Genomic DNA, 14,187 nt, shown 5'->3' with positions numbered 1-14,187 from the left:
TGGTTAGTATGGTTACCATGGTAGCCAGCCTTGGAAATAAGGTTTTATTTTAAACTGGTCCTTATGACCAGTGACCCCCTAGCATATTAATTATTAAACTGGTCCTTATGACCAGTGACCCCCTAACTTAGGAATTATTAAACTGGTCTTATATAAAATGTTCTAATGTCATTTATAAGCCTAAAAAAACCTATACTACATGTTTAGAAGTTAGATTATGTTGGTAACATTAACTTTACACGTATTCAAAATAGTTAACTTTATTTTATGAGTACCACAAGAATAGTCCAATATTGTACTATCTCGACACCTAAGACTACACCATAGCCTAGAAGACGCTCGTAATTTACCGTATTATCTCTCTTTCTCTAGGCCCCGTAACTCCAGAGTCTCCGGTCCGTTACCGCGTAGCCAGGTAGCCTACCGTACTCCAGGGAAAGCGAGACTAGAGGATTGAGGGTTTGAGGCCAGACAGTTCGACTCGTTCGAGAGATGCGAGCGAAAAGACTCTACATAAAACCTCGACGTGCGGCCGCGGCGGTAGTAATCGGAGTCGCTGTACATATAAATCCAGTGAATAGGGAAATCAAAATTGATATAATCCTTAAATTAATAGGTCGTCTCCTATTATTTGGAATTATTAAACTGGTCACCTTCTGTTTTTTTTGTTATTATTTCGAATTAATAAACTGGACACGGTGACCAGTGACCCCCAAATTTTGAATAAATAAACTGGTCTGAGCAATTAATTAACTGGTCTTTGACCACCTGACCACCGTAAACGGTTATTTCCAAGGCTGATGGTAGCTATAGTAACTATGGAGCAACCTTTTCGGAGTTCCGGCAGGAAGTGGGTGAACGCTATTGACTACGCGCGAGGTCAGTTTTTGAATCTATGTTAAGAGGTTATATTATCTTTGGTCTATCCTAACCATAAAAATCACTATGGGATTTCTATGCTCCTAACTATTCCGAAATGCAACGTTGCCAGACGTATGATAATTATCGTACATGTTGATAATTTCTATGGCGTACCTTTTAGAACGCTATTTTCGATAAATCGATAATTTTGTAATTTATTGATTAAAACTGTTACTTGAAATATTTGGTTTTTTCATCCACAATTTTCAGTAGGTCAAGCTTGATTTAAAGTTATAATTCCTTTTTATTTATCATCAATATAAGTTACTTCATCCAATATTTACCACAAAATCAAATTTACCGCCTATTTTTAAGGCTACGATAATCTTCTCAAATCGATGATTTTCCAGAATTGGTACTTAAATTTTATTTTCTAAATCTGGCAACGCTGCCAAGATGAAAAAAGTATCGGAAAAATGGCGACGCGTTGTAGTGTGTCTTCGATGTTATACAAAATTTAATCAAATTTATTTCGTAGTTTTTAGGCTAAATTCTGTTTGAAATAGCTAAATTTAGTAAATGTAAAGAGTGCTTTAATTAAATATAGCTTGCTATGTTATTTTATATGTGTTTTTTTCGCAAAAGTTGCAAAATTTCGATGCTTATCTTCACCTACGGAAGAAGAGCGGCCGTTGTCTGAAAACTTTCTATTATTACGTAGACCTACCCACCTGAGAATCCATTGTAAGAGGTTTACCGCGGAATGCAGCTATAAGAACTAACACTGGTAATTAATTTTTATTTACTATTATTAATTTAAAACTTATGTCTTCAAAATAAGTAGTTCATATATTTATGAAGTTCGGAAGCATAATTTCAACAAATTGAAAAGGCATACAAGTAGGGATTTTATTTTGGGTTTTGGTTGGCATTTTGGGACTTGGCTTGGCAGCTTTCAAGTATGGATTAACTAATATACTTATTACTACTATTAAATATTTTATTTATAATCATATATCCTTTAAATTATAAATCTTTGATATTGGGGCTCTGTAAAACACCTTTAATTATTAGCTTTCCATAGAGGCAAATTTTAATTGTATTCCTAACACTGAAATGTTTTGAAACATATTCTGGCATTTAAGCATTATGATGCAATGAAAAAGTTGTAAATTTTTGATAGGAAAATTGTTGCATATATGTATTGGTATTGTGAAACATTTGTTATCAAATCTATCTCTAGGAAGGGATATAAGACTATGATTACTCATGTAACATTTCATTTCTTATATTTTAGAATCTTGTCATGGATTCCAATACAATTTACTTAATCAGTGGCTCATCTAACTAATGTGATAGGGTATTATTTGGACTAATTGGTCTGCTTTCCGGCAAAATGATGAAAAACATACCCGGACAGCGAAATTCTTTGCATGTAGGACTAAACGATGACAGTGAAGTAAGTGCTTTATATTTAGTATTATGACTAACTTAATTTAGTATGGTTCATAGAGAGTTTTTTGTTAAAACCTTTAAAACACTAACATATATGATTTTATTCAAATTGTACGAAATTTTATATAATGTTTGGATTTCTAATTTAATCTAATAAAAATTATGTGATAAAAATTTCTAAATGTAATACCAAGGTATTAACATCTTTGATACATTTATATTGTTCATAATTTGAGTTGCACTTTAAACTTATTTCATATTGATTTACTTTGGATACGATATTTATACGGTAGTTACGTAGATACGATATCTATTGCACATTTTTCCTTTTAATCAAGTAAAAAACCCTACATGATGTATTTCTGAAATAGGCCCAGCTTTATCTTATCACTCAAACAAAGAGCAATAACTTTCTGATAGTGGTTTTAAAATCGCATACCAGGTAAAGCCCTTTTTTTTTTCAATGAATATAAGTAAAAAATGAGGAAAAATATGGTTTAATTTCCCTTTTTACAGCCAAAATAATGTCTACTTTTTAAGGGCTTAGAGAAAAATCTAGAAAATGCAAACACTACTCTTTATGAGATCGGAATGGCTGAGAACATTATTGCATTCAGGTTAATTGCCTCGCTTCAGTAGCTCTAATGTTTGTTGAACGGGGGTGGTGATGCCGGCAGAGAGATGAGGCAGCGCCGACAGGTTTTCAAACTGGGGACCTGTTTCATTTTGAATATTGTAGGGCGAGTACAAAATGGAAGGCTGGCAGCTTGAAATCTCTTTCTCTCTCCCTCAAACAGGTCGCGCATGAAAGTTCAAAATTTTCATTTGCCTGGAAATTTAGGATGAGTTCAAACTGCCAATATGTTTTGTTTATATTTGCATATATTTACGTTGACTGCAGGTTATGGAAAAATTATTCAGATCAATTATTGCATCCGTGACTTTAGCATATTTAGTTTGAGTAACCAAGATTTATAACTATTTAACACCTCCAACACGCTTTTACGAATACTAGATTTATAAATTCAAAGGCTTTTGATCTATATAACTAGATTTATAAAGCCAAATGCTTTTGAGGGGGAAATTTACTTTTTTGTTAAACCTTTCTGAGAATGTTAACTTAACAAAATTTCATTGGTTTCTTTGATTAGTCTCGCAATTTTTTTAAGGTTTGAGCAAAAAGCTACGAGTCCAGTATTTTCATGATATACTATAGGATCAAAAAGCCTTGTTTAAAGATTCCTTAATTACAAGCAGTGAGCTATTTCTGTTAATTAGACCCAATTTGATCCGTTTTACCCAGACTGGGATGTCCCTTGTAGATCGTTTTTTGCCCCGCCGCCAATGTTTTCTCGGCGCGCCGCCGACGGTTTATAATATTTTTTTTAACAGGGCTACCAGATTTTCCGTTGATATCAGTCTTTTCAAAAATCTTTAAAAATGAATCTCGCCAAGTGAATTGGATATAGGAGGCAAAACTAGATCTTTCCTTAAATCTGACCCTGTTTGGTTATCTATACTATAGAATGTTCCTCGATTACTAAAACTAGGTTTCGAAAGACGCTTGTCCGTGCGGCTATAGAAAATAGCGCTTTCTGCTCTACAGTTAATGGTATCTTTAGTTTCGCCGCCGCTGAATGTTTAAATTCTAATTTAAATAGATTTTGTTTCGCCGACATTTTACGCAAAACACGACACATTATTGTGGTAGTTTATTTAATTTGCACCTAATTACGGCGATAAATGCCATATCGCATCGTCTTAATCATAACAATCTGTAATTTTCAATTCTACACATTTCTAAATTTTTATAGTAATTGTTTTTAAACTAACTCAATTTAAAAAATTAAATATTAAAAATGGAGGGACAAAGTAAATATTCTGTTAACAATATCGATAGATTTTTGAATATACACGAAAGTTACCTTAATAATACTATACTATAATAATAATCAGCCAAGTCATCTAGCCACTTTTAATGCTTTTAAACAGGTGGCAGGGTTACAATGCGTAGGAGGGTGGTGCGAACCCTTCAATCCACTCATACTATTACTATTACTGTTAACCTCTACAAGTTTTTATGGGAAGGGGAAAGCATAAAAACTACTCGGGGGGGGGGGGGAACTTGCAAACTCAACGCGGGAGTGGTTCGTAGCATGGACTAATTAATTAGTCCATGGTTCGAACCTGGCTCCTTTCGCTGCGAGGCGAAAGTGCTAACCACTCCGCCACCCCACTATAAATCGACCAAATCCTGAACAACTGGAAGGTACCAAACGAATTTAGGATTGCGCGGGATAATTGTTCCTAAATTACAACCTGAAACCGCTACTATGTTCACCTACTAGTATATCAATAGAGCTAAGTCTGTTTATGGTCGAGCAACGAAGTCCATATCAACCAACTGTAGAATTTCGCATTTTACTCGAAGAATGGAAAACGAGCCGCGTCAGACTGTCATGGTTTTTGTATACGCCACAAATCATAAATCACCCGTCGAATCCGTCAAACTTGGCCGGTCCTAATTTGCATATTCAACCGGAATGCGCGCTGTCGTGTTCATTTAAATATTCTTAATAAACTCGTTTTTAGGCTACGTCGCCAATTAACCCGTTAAAAAAAATTAACCCCCTTCCAATCCCCGCTTAAATTCTTTTAATTGCAAACGAAGCTAGCAAGGTGTCGGGGGGGGGGGGGGGGTTATCACGTGGATATGAATTAAGAAAAATAATTTGTTTCTGAGTTTGATAAAAATGTCGAAAAAGCCTTGAGAAAGCTATCTCATTTTTGCTCGTAAACTTCTTTTTTTTTTAAAATTGGCGCGCGGCAAAAAACTGGTCTCCGCGTATATAAACGAGGCGAAATCAATTTCACCCAAAACAAGAATTTGATATATAAAAAAATTAATTTTAATTCCCCCCTCTCTTTCCCAAGCTAGGTTTAATTCCCGAAATCCCAATAGAGAAAAAGAGGGGATAGTACTAGCTCAGGTGTAACGGAGGGCGTGATTTTAGTATTCCGTAGCTTTTTCCCTCAAAAACCGAAAACATTCGGGGTTTGAGATTTGACTGGGTAGGAACGCGCCGTTCAATTTGATTCCCAAATCGTTCGAACGGGCGCATTTCGCGGTTCCTTCGATCGCTACAAAAAGGAACGCGGCTTTTCATCCGGTTATTTTGAAGTTAATTAGACCTAGTTTTTTCGAAGTTAATTAGCCCCTTCCCCACCCTCCGCTTAAGTGTTAAGTAAACCAGTTTAAAAGTCCCCTTATTAAGTTTACGGTCGCTTTCTAAGATTTTAAATATCTTAGGCGGACTATTGGCCGCGGGTTGAACGCGCGATGCCCGGTCGTGTCTCCGGCGGGATTAATCGCCTCCAATCTCCAAATGGATTAAGGTAACGGACGCGTTTTTCGTTCCCAAGAAATCAGAATCTCGCGATGCCCGCCAAGTTCGACGTTCCCGTCAGCAGGAGTTTGCACGTGCAGCACGTGCCGGTGCACCACCAGCCTCAGTCGGGACCCCACAGCTGGGGGTACCACCACCCGCAGTTTCTCAAGTGGAAGACCTGGGCGCAACCCGCCAGGCCCGTGGCCACTTTGGTAAGGGATGATTTTGTTGCGCGCCTATTTGACGGGTTTGCTCGTTTTCGTCAATATCATTTCAGTTAGACTGTTAGACACGTGACCGTCTACGTTAAAAAGTTCGATTTTGATTCTCAAAGTGATTTCATTATTAAAACTGATTTTGAGATTTCAGAGCGCAATTATCGTGTTTATTTTGGAAGTTATTTTCCCAGATTTCGTAATTTACAAGTTGATTTCAAGATTTTTATAATCACAGGCCTGTTGCTTAAAATCACTTTTTTTTTTAAATTGTCACTGAAAATCCCTTTTTCTAAAATTAGTCAGTATTTATAATTTTTTTTAAAGATTTTTGCTATATTAATATTATTTTTCTTTAAAAAATCTCTAGCTTTTAAAAGTAGAAAAATGCAGATTTCTACTGTTATCACATTTTGACCAGTTTTATTGAGTACCAATGACACAAAAAAATAGTATCGTAATAAAACTAGCCAAAATGTGATAAGCCTAAAAATCTGAATTTTTAAACTTTAAAAACATTGGTTTTTCTTCTTTTTAGTCACTTTTCAGTCAATATTTAAAAAATTGTTAGTCACTTTATTTAAAAAAATTTGTGGTGTGACTCAGCAACAGGCCTGTTGAATCATTTTTCGTCTAGAGTGACTGTACACGGTGAATTGTAACGAGGGCTGGCTCAACCTGTCTATTTTTTAAATCACGTAATGGATATTAATAACCAGTGGAATTAAATTTGTTTCTAAAATAACTCCAACACAAAGCAAATTTGAGCAAACTATAATATTAAGTAGTAATTAAATTTAATTAAGATTATATTTATATAACCGATATAAAAAGTATCCACGAGTTTAGACTGCAAAAGAGCCATTTAAATCTACAAATTAATGAAGTAAATGATTTTAAAAAGTTGACTTTTTATTAAAATATGGGTGTATTAGGGATATTATATTTTTACATATTTAGTTGCAGGGTTGGCACTTTTTGATTTTTTTAATAAAAATCAAATCAATAAAAAATATTCTGATATTATTTAATTTATTGATTTTTATATAATTAATGGCTCTTTTTCTGTATAATTAACGGTTATTTTACTTTTATCAGTTAGCTAATCTTGAAATAAATGAAATCTTAATTAAATTTAATATTTTAGGTTACTGAGATTTTCTAGGTATTTTATTTTTGGCCATTTTTTATTCCTCCATTGAAATACATTGTGTGATTTAAATCAATGATTTTTTCAAAAATATCACTTGATTTAAATTAGCTAACCCTTAATATAGTTCGTAGAATCTGGATTTGGATAGATAAAGTAGCGACGTATTTTAATTAAATTTATCGTCATCTAAACCAAATCTTACGCTGTGCATTCCACTTCTGGTTTTATGAGCACAAGGGCGAATTATCGGAATCGCTAATTATAGTCTTAGCGGATTTTTCCTCAAATAAAAGCGTGAATTTGATATTTGGTACAATTGTTAATGGCGATTTCCTTTTGACAAATACAAATTAATACGGATATATGTATTTCGGTAAAACCATAATTACTGATATCATAAGAATATAATATATCTCTCTATACCGCCCGAAACATTCCTTATTATATTATACAGGGTTCGTACGGAACCTAGATATGTCAGAAAGTCAGGGATTTAAATATTGTAAGAAGTCATGGATTTAAATAATATTGTAAAAAGTCTGAGATTTTAATAGTCAACAAACTTTTGTATCGTAGATAATATTCGCAATATAGTTGGCGAAATATGAAGTCTTAAGTATGCTGTTATAAAATATAATTTTGTGATATTTAAAAAAAATTACTTTGGGATATTTACCTATGAAGACATGAAAATTACCAGAAATATTACCAAAAAGTTGAAATTCGAAAACTTTGTACGACCCTGTTATATTGATTTTGGAAAATTACAGAGGATAAACATCCCTATGCAGTGCAATTTTGTCATTGTATGTTCCGTTTCATCTGATACTATTACGTTGTTGGTCGTAATTAAAATTAAAATTTTAACTTTAAATTAATTCTCGCGGAATTTATTAAATTTCAAAATATTTCCACCTAGATTTAAAAATTTTGAACACGCCTTAGGGTTATCCCATTTTCTTTCAAAGTATCAAAGTCAAAACATCGTCAACGAAACAACTTTAATTATTGTTTACCTTGAAAACATTTTTAAGATCCCACCCTTCGGAGTATCTCTATTCGTATTAAGTACTAGTCTCGAACAACCTTAAAAGAAGCGTACGATTTTCTTGTATCTATAATAACAGACCCGAGTGGAAGTTTGCCATAAACACCCTTCAGTGTTATAGGCACCATTTTAAAAGATACAAGTTTTATCAACCGCTGATATATTTTTACAGAGCGAAGATTTTGTCTTCTTTGAAAGAAAAATCCGCTAAAGAAATGGCAGTAAAAAATATCATCTGATAGGGCCAGTTCTCTCTCGCTAAAATCGCGATAACCGTACGAGGTCAAATTTAAGGAGCGCGCGAAAAAAAAACGCGTCGTACCACGTACTGGAAACACCCTCTTTACGAGCTTTCCTTTTTTCGCTACGTCACGCGGGGTGTGCTGCCTTTTAAAAATACCGAATTATTGTTTCTCCGTGACCTTACCATGCCCTTTAGAATGTCTCACTCGCTATTGAGCAATCGTGGGCTTTGCCACCTTAACTTTTGTACGTCTTTATTCTCTTTATTTGGGTATTTGCTCGGTGGCGTTTGATTCGCGCCATCTGCTCTTAAGCCTTGTCAAGGGTAAGGGTTTACGGACTGTTTTACGGCCAACTTGGAATTCGTTTCCTAGCATTTTCGGTGTTTGGAGAGTAGACCAACTCGTCTCGAAATCGGGCTATAGGGTGTATTCTCGTGACGTCATTATCGCTGTAGTGGAAGGCTAGTGTCATCCCCCTTTCCCCCATAACTATCAACCTTAGAGCAATGGCCGCCATCTTCTCGTGAATACCACCTATAGCTAGTTTTTGTTGGTCGTATTTGCGGTTCTTTATCCAGGGTTCGTACACCACCTGGGAAAACTCGAAAAGTCAGGGAATTGAAAAATTGTAATGACAAATCAGGGAATTTGAAAATGACTTCAAAAAGTCGGGGAATTTTAAAATGGCCCCAATAAATGCGGCAAATAAGTTTTTTTAAATACATATTAAATATTTTGCAATATTTTACCTCAAACCCTTCATTTATGGTACCATATTGAACATATTTTTTATATATTGATTTTTATGCCTGTATTTCTTGACAAATTGATAAATATTTGACTGCAGCTATAACGTAAACTATATTTGAAATTAATCCGTATTAAATTGAATTATTAATTAATAATGAAATTTAATTTAATTTTCTCTGAATTGACATTTCTAAAGAACATAATTTCGTACAGTTTCATAAATACATTGAAGTATAATACGTGATTTAAATCAATGATTTCTTTAAAAAACTCACTTGATTTAAATCGCGATTTATATCAGACAACCCTGCGTAAAGCTATAGCCAAAATGTGTGGAAACCTTTCTAGGAATGGCCTAAATGTTTCGCCATTTTTTTAATCTTTAGGCACTGATCAAAAAGGTTTGTTGATCGAGTCGAATTTGGCCCCGTTTGAAAAGAATTTAATGGCTAAATGGAATTTAGTTGGAGGATATGTGTACGTTCCTTTCACTAAGGCCTTTGGACAATTTCGGTTTTTACTATTGTTGATTTACCGCGATTTACCATTTTTTCTTTATCAAATAAAACCTGAAGATTTTTCAATTAAGGCTGATGTTAGGATATTTGAAGCGTTGATAAAAACTTATTATTTTTTAGAAATTCGCCGGCTTAATTCCAAATGAACAATATATGCAAATATAAAAAAGGGTATTAAGATGAAATCTATGACAATATGGCAGTCATAACTTAATATTGTCTTGGTAACTGTGAAAATATTAAAGCTACTCTAGTGGTGGAAACTTCGAGTACCAGGGGAATTTATTTTAATAAAAACTTTTAAGTATAAAATTCATTTTTTCATTTCATTAATATTAAAACATTTTTCTCTAATTTCAACATTCAACAGAAATACTTTTATTTTCCAATAAAGTCCTCCTATAAAAACCAATAGATCGACTAAAAAAATGATATTTTCCTGTAGTCGTGCACGCTGCGTGTTCTGTAGATAAGGCAAATCACTTTTGAATCGGAAGACTCCAACTCAGTTTTTGATACCGCCATCTTTGAATTCGATTAAATGTATTTGGCAGATATCATGCAAATGTACAATTTGCAAAAAGAGTACACTTTTTTTGCACTGGAGTAAGCTAATAATGTCTGACAAATCCACCAATTAATAGCTAAACATTTCCTGTTGATGTGACGTAAATTCAAAAGATTATTGCTAAAATTATCCCTGTTTGCATTTACCACCATTTCACTAGAGTACATTTATGAACATTACTTCACCGACAAATGCGAGGAAATATTCTCATTTTTTCGAAATTCTTAAAATTACGATTTATTTTTTTATAACCCGCAATCTTAAGTTATAATTATTATTTGTACACCATACGCTCGTGTAATATAAGATTGTAATTCCACATTAATTTTTCCTGTTTGAATCAAACTTACCCGAAAATAGATAAAATAAAAAATATTTCCCTACCACCCTGCGTACGTTAATAGATTTTGTTTCTAAATTAACGCTTTAAAATTATACCGTTTTTCGTTTAAAAAATTATTTACCTTATCTTAAAGGGACGAGGAAAACAGGAGTAAAGTTGATTTTGTAACAAAAATTATTAAGAAAGAATAATATAAATGAGACAAGTTTTATGGTTTTTGACCAAAATATCGATTTGAATAGGAAATTAAAAAAAAAAAATATTCGCGAGACATTTAGTAACTACCGGGTGTAGAAACATTTCCAAAGATGTCGTCGAGATGTGACTTAAAACAAGGATTCTATATAGAATCCTTGCTTAAATGTTCGTAAGGGCTATATACTTTAATAACTATATCAATACAATGTCTTTATTTATACTTAAAATAACCAAATAAATTGTTGATCAATTATTAAACACTGACAAAAGGCAAACTTCGTTGGAAAGGTTTCGTTTTTAAGCGCTTTTACAAATCTACTTTAGTTTACACCATTTGCTCCTAGTTTAAGCAAAAGGATTTCCTCCAATCGTGTAGGAATCAAATAACCCGGGGAAATGTACCCAAAATGAGGTTACAATTTTTTTAATTTGTAAGCCTCAAAACCTTAATATTTCTTTACATTTGGCTATAGAAATTAAACCTAATTAACGTAATAATAATATTTATTAAAACAAACTAATGATACTTCATGGTTTAAACATATTTATTATTTGAATTTAAAATTTTGCGCTAGCTTTCGGGTTAGAGACCCCTTTTCGATGTACTGTCAATTTCAAACTAAACCATGGTAAATAATTTTAACTCCTATGATTAATTAACATAATCTTTGCCATTCTGGCCTCTTTTAGCAAAAATAGACTCGATAGATTTAAAGCAATTCGTAAAAAAAAATACTTGGTTAATTTGGAAATATATTGTCGGGGATTCTTTTAAGCGAATCTTTGGATTAAGTTCGCGCTCCGTTGATCCTGTAAAATGAGGATAATTTTCACTCTTATCACGCTACCTGGTAGCCTAGGCGTCGCTTCCTAACGCAAACTTAACCGTTTCCCGTACTGGGAACGTAACGATCGGGTAAACGCGGTGGAGGAACTAGTCGGAGTGAAAGGCATTGGCGTTTCTGGGGGCTCTTCGCTATTTCGCGCGTTGAGGAAAAAGTCAGCGACGTGGCGACGTGTAACGTACGGCTTCTTCGACACTTCCTCCCGTCTACGCTACAATCTTTTACCGGCCAGGAATCCGTCTCCGTTGACAGTGTCCAGATTGTTAGTTCCGATAGGTTGACTTCCTAAAACTTTCGCTGGATTCCGAAACGCGTCGAAGCGAGCGTTATTTGTCCGAATATTTTTCCTGGTCTGTTAAGTTTTCGAGTTTCGGCGTCGCCGGTTACGCCGCTCTACTCCGCCGAAGGAACAAAAACTATTGTTTCGCTTATTAGTTGACGAGAGTTTAAATTTTTTTTTTAAAGTTTCGCGTGGAAATAACGCGTCAGTAGAAATCTCGCGAGCAATTTCTGAGAACTTTTACGCACTCCGATGTTTTAATCTAACGCGGCCTTCTTGCGTTAATTAGTAAGGCTCAGGATGACCACAGTTCCTATTTTTTCATATAATTTAACGTTCTTCTTTTTTCCTGTAATTTCATTACATTTCCTGTTAATTTTAACTCAAATGTCTGAAGAAATTAAAATAGTTGATATTTTACCTTTAAAAGTAGGGATGCACGGTGCAACCGATATTAACAAAGTTATCTATCAAAATAGTGGTGTAAATGATAAAATCATTGTAAAAGACGGTTCAGTACACTGTCATACCATTTTATATTAATTTTTCATTAAAAAGTTTGCAAGCGCATATCCGAATATGTTCCTTTTAATTTTACACAAATCGAATATCGTTGTTTTGTATTTATTTAAACTCTTAACCCCCTGTCTAAAAAAAGGAATGATCTAGCTTCTGAAGCCTGGCGTCCGTGACGCGGTCAATCAAATCAAATATTACCATTAGTTAGTTAATCGAGAATTGTCTTATTTTTAAATGTTTTTCTGAAAGTATTTTTCTAACACCGATATTAGAAAAATAGGCCTATGTATATCGGTGCATCCCTATTTAGAAGTCTTTAAAACGTCTTAATTTTAAAAGATGCTTATTTCCAACACTGTTCGCCGATACTTTTCGACTATTTCTATCGGTTAACAACTTTATTTTGAATGTTCCCCTTTTAAAAATTTTGACAACCGTTTTCTCTTATTGTATAATTAATCTATTTTTCCTTTTTTTTTATTAATTTTCCTATATTTCACTGATAAGTTTCCTTATATTTCACTGATAAATTTCCTATAATTCCTTTAGAGGATTTTAAAATATTCTGTGGTCACCCTTGAAGGCTACCTTTACTACGCTTCTAGCAGCCCTCCTACCAAAAAGTATGACTTCATCCTCGGGCTTTAATTGTACTATTTCGTCGTCGTCGCATTTGAACAAGTTGAGGGCCTATTGACCAAAGATAGGGTTAGATTTGCGTGGCTCTTATTTAGGTGGTGGTTTTGGGTACGTATAGGTCACCCCACATTCCAATTCTTCAAAACAGTGAAATGTTGATGTCTCTGATATCCAGGGTGACCATTCTTCCTTTATTTTATCATTTTTCCTATATTTCAATGCTTTCCTGTATTTTTCTATAATTTAACCATTTTTCCTATAATTTAGATATTATTTGGTATTTCGCGCGGTTTTTTCGAATTTCCCGCGTGCCTAGTTCGCTTTTCGTAATACAGATGGCGTTCAATGTACTAAATCCCTTTGATAAAATGTAAACTGCTTCTCTAAATGCACTGAACGGAATTAAGAATATCGTCGTCTGCTTAAAAGGAGTTCCTTTTATATTAACACAAATTTAAATTTTATTTATGCAATTTTCCTATATATTCCTATATTATTAAAAAAATACTCCTATAAATCGCCTGTTGAATTTCCTATATTCCTATAAATGTTTTGGGGTTTTTCAGTGGTCACCCTGCTGATATCAAATGTACTCAAGTAATCCCAGAAATTGATTATTTAAATTCGGGAAATTATTATTTTTTGTGTGAAATGGTATTAATCCCTGATATTCTTGCAATGCTCATGTGCTATTCTCGCACGACGCTGTTGTAAGAACTGAAATGGTCGTTTTGGCCTTGTTGATCTGGTTGTGGCCAGCTTCCTGGCGCCTGGCCATGGTGGCTTCTCTATTCAGCAGTGGCGTCGCTAGGGTGTTTTAGGCGGCGCTTGAGCCACCTGTAACATTTTTGAAGCGCCACCTAAAATTTCCGAAAAGCGCCTCCTAAAATTCCGAAATATTCCAATTCACTTGGAGAAAAGTTTCTTCGAAATGCTCCCTTAAAAAAGCTCATCAAAACTTTATTTTTCCTAGTCGGCCTCGATGTTTCAACTTCCAAACCGTTTGGAGAGGGCCCCCTCTCCCATATCACTCAATGGGACGCCCCTGACCATGCAGGGCTTATGGCTTAAGCGCCTCTAGTTTTGAAATCCTGGTGACGCCACTGCTATTCAGAAAAGATCGCGATTGTGGTTACGAAAGAACGGGGGGGGGGGGGAGGT

The 14,187-nt window shown here is 34.4% G+C and overlaps 1 protein-coding gene across 5 annotated transcripts in view; it reads left to right on the top strand.

Annotated features, from left to right (window-relative positions):
* The first annotated feature begins 1,344 nt into the window (after nucleotides 1–1,344).
* The window catches only part of GckIII (Germinal centre kinase III), a 37,469-nt gene continuing 24,626 nt past the window's right edge, over nucleotides 1,345–14,187 (top strand). For 2 of the 5 annotated variants that reach the window (XR_016479882.1, XM_090168409.1), the window contains exon 1: nucleotides 5,688–5,917. Coding sequence is in view for 4 of the 5 variants with exons in the window: in XM_090168409.1 (XP_090024535.1) it covers nucleotides 5,756–5,917 (162 nt within the window). In the remaining variant the exon portion in view is untranslated. Of the gene's footprint in view, nucleotides 1,649–2,158; nucleotides 2,321–5,685; nucleotides 5,918–14,187 lie in introns of those variants that run through there. The other 3 variants (XM_090168412.1, XM_090168410.1, XM_090168411.1) reach the window with 3 other exon arrangements.

Source organism: Leiobunum rupestre, chromosome 3, assembly GCF_980474605.1.
Source record: "Leiobunum rupestre chromosome 3, qqLeiRupe1.1.hap1, whole genome shotgun sequence".
NCBI classification, from domain to species: domain Eukaryota; kingdom Metazoa; phylum Arthropoda; class Arachnida; order Opiliones; family Sclerosomatidae; genus Leiobunum; species Leiobunum rupestre.
This window is presented reverse-complemented; position numbering and strand designations above follow the sequence as displayed.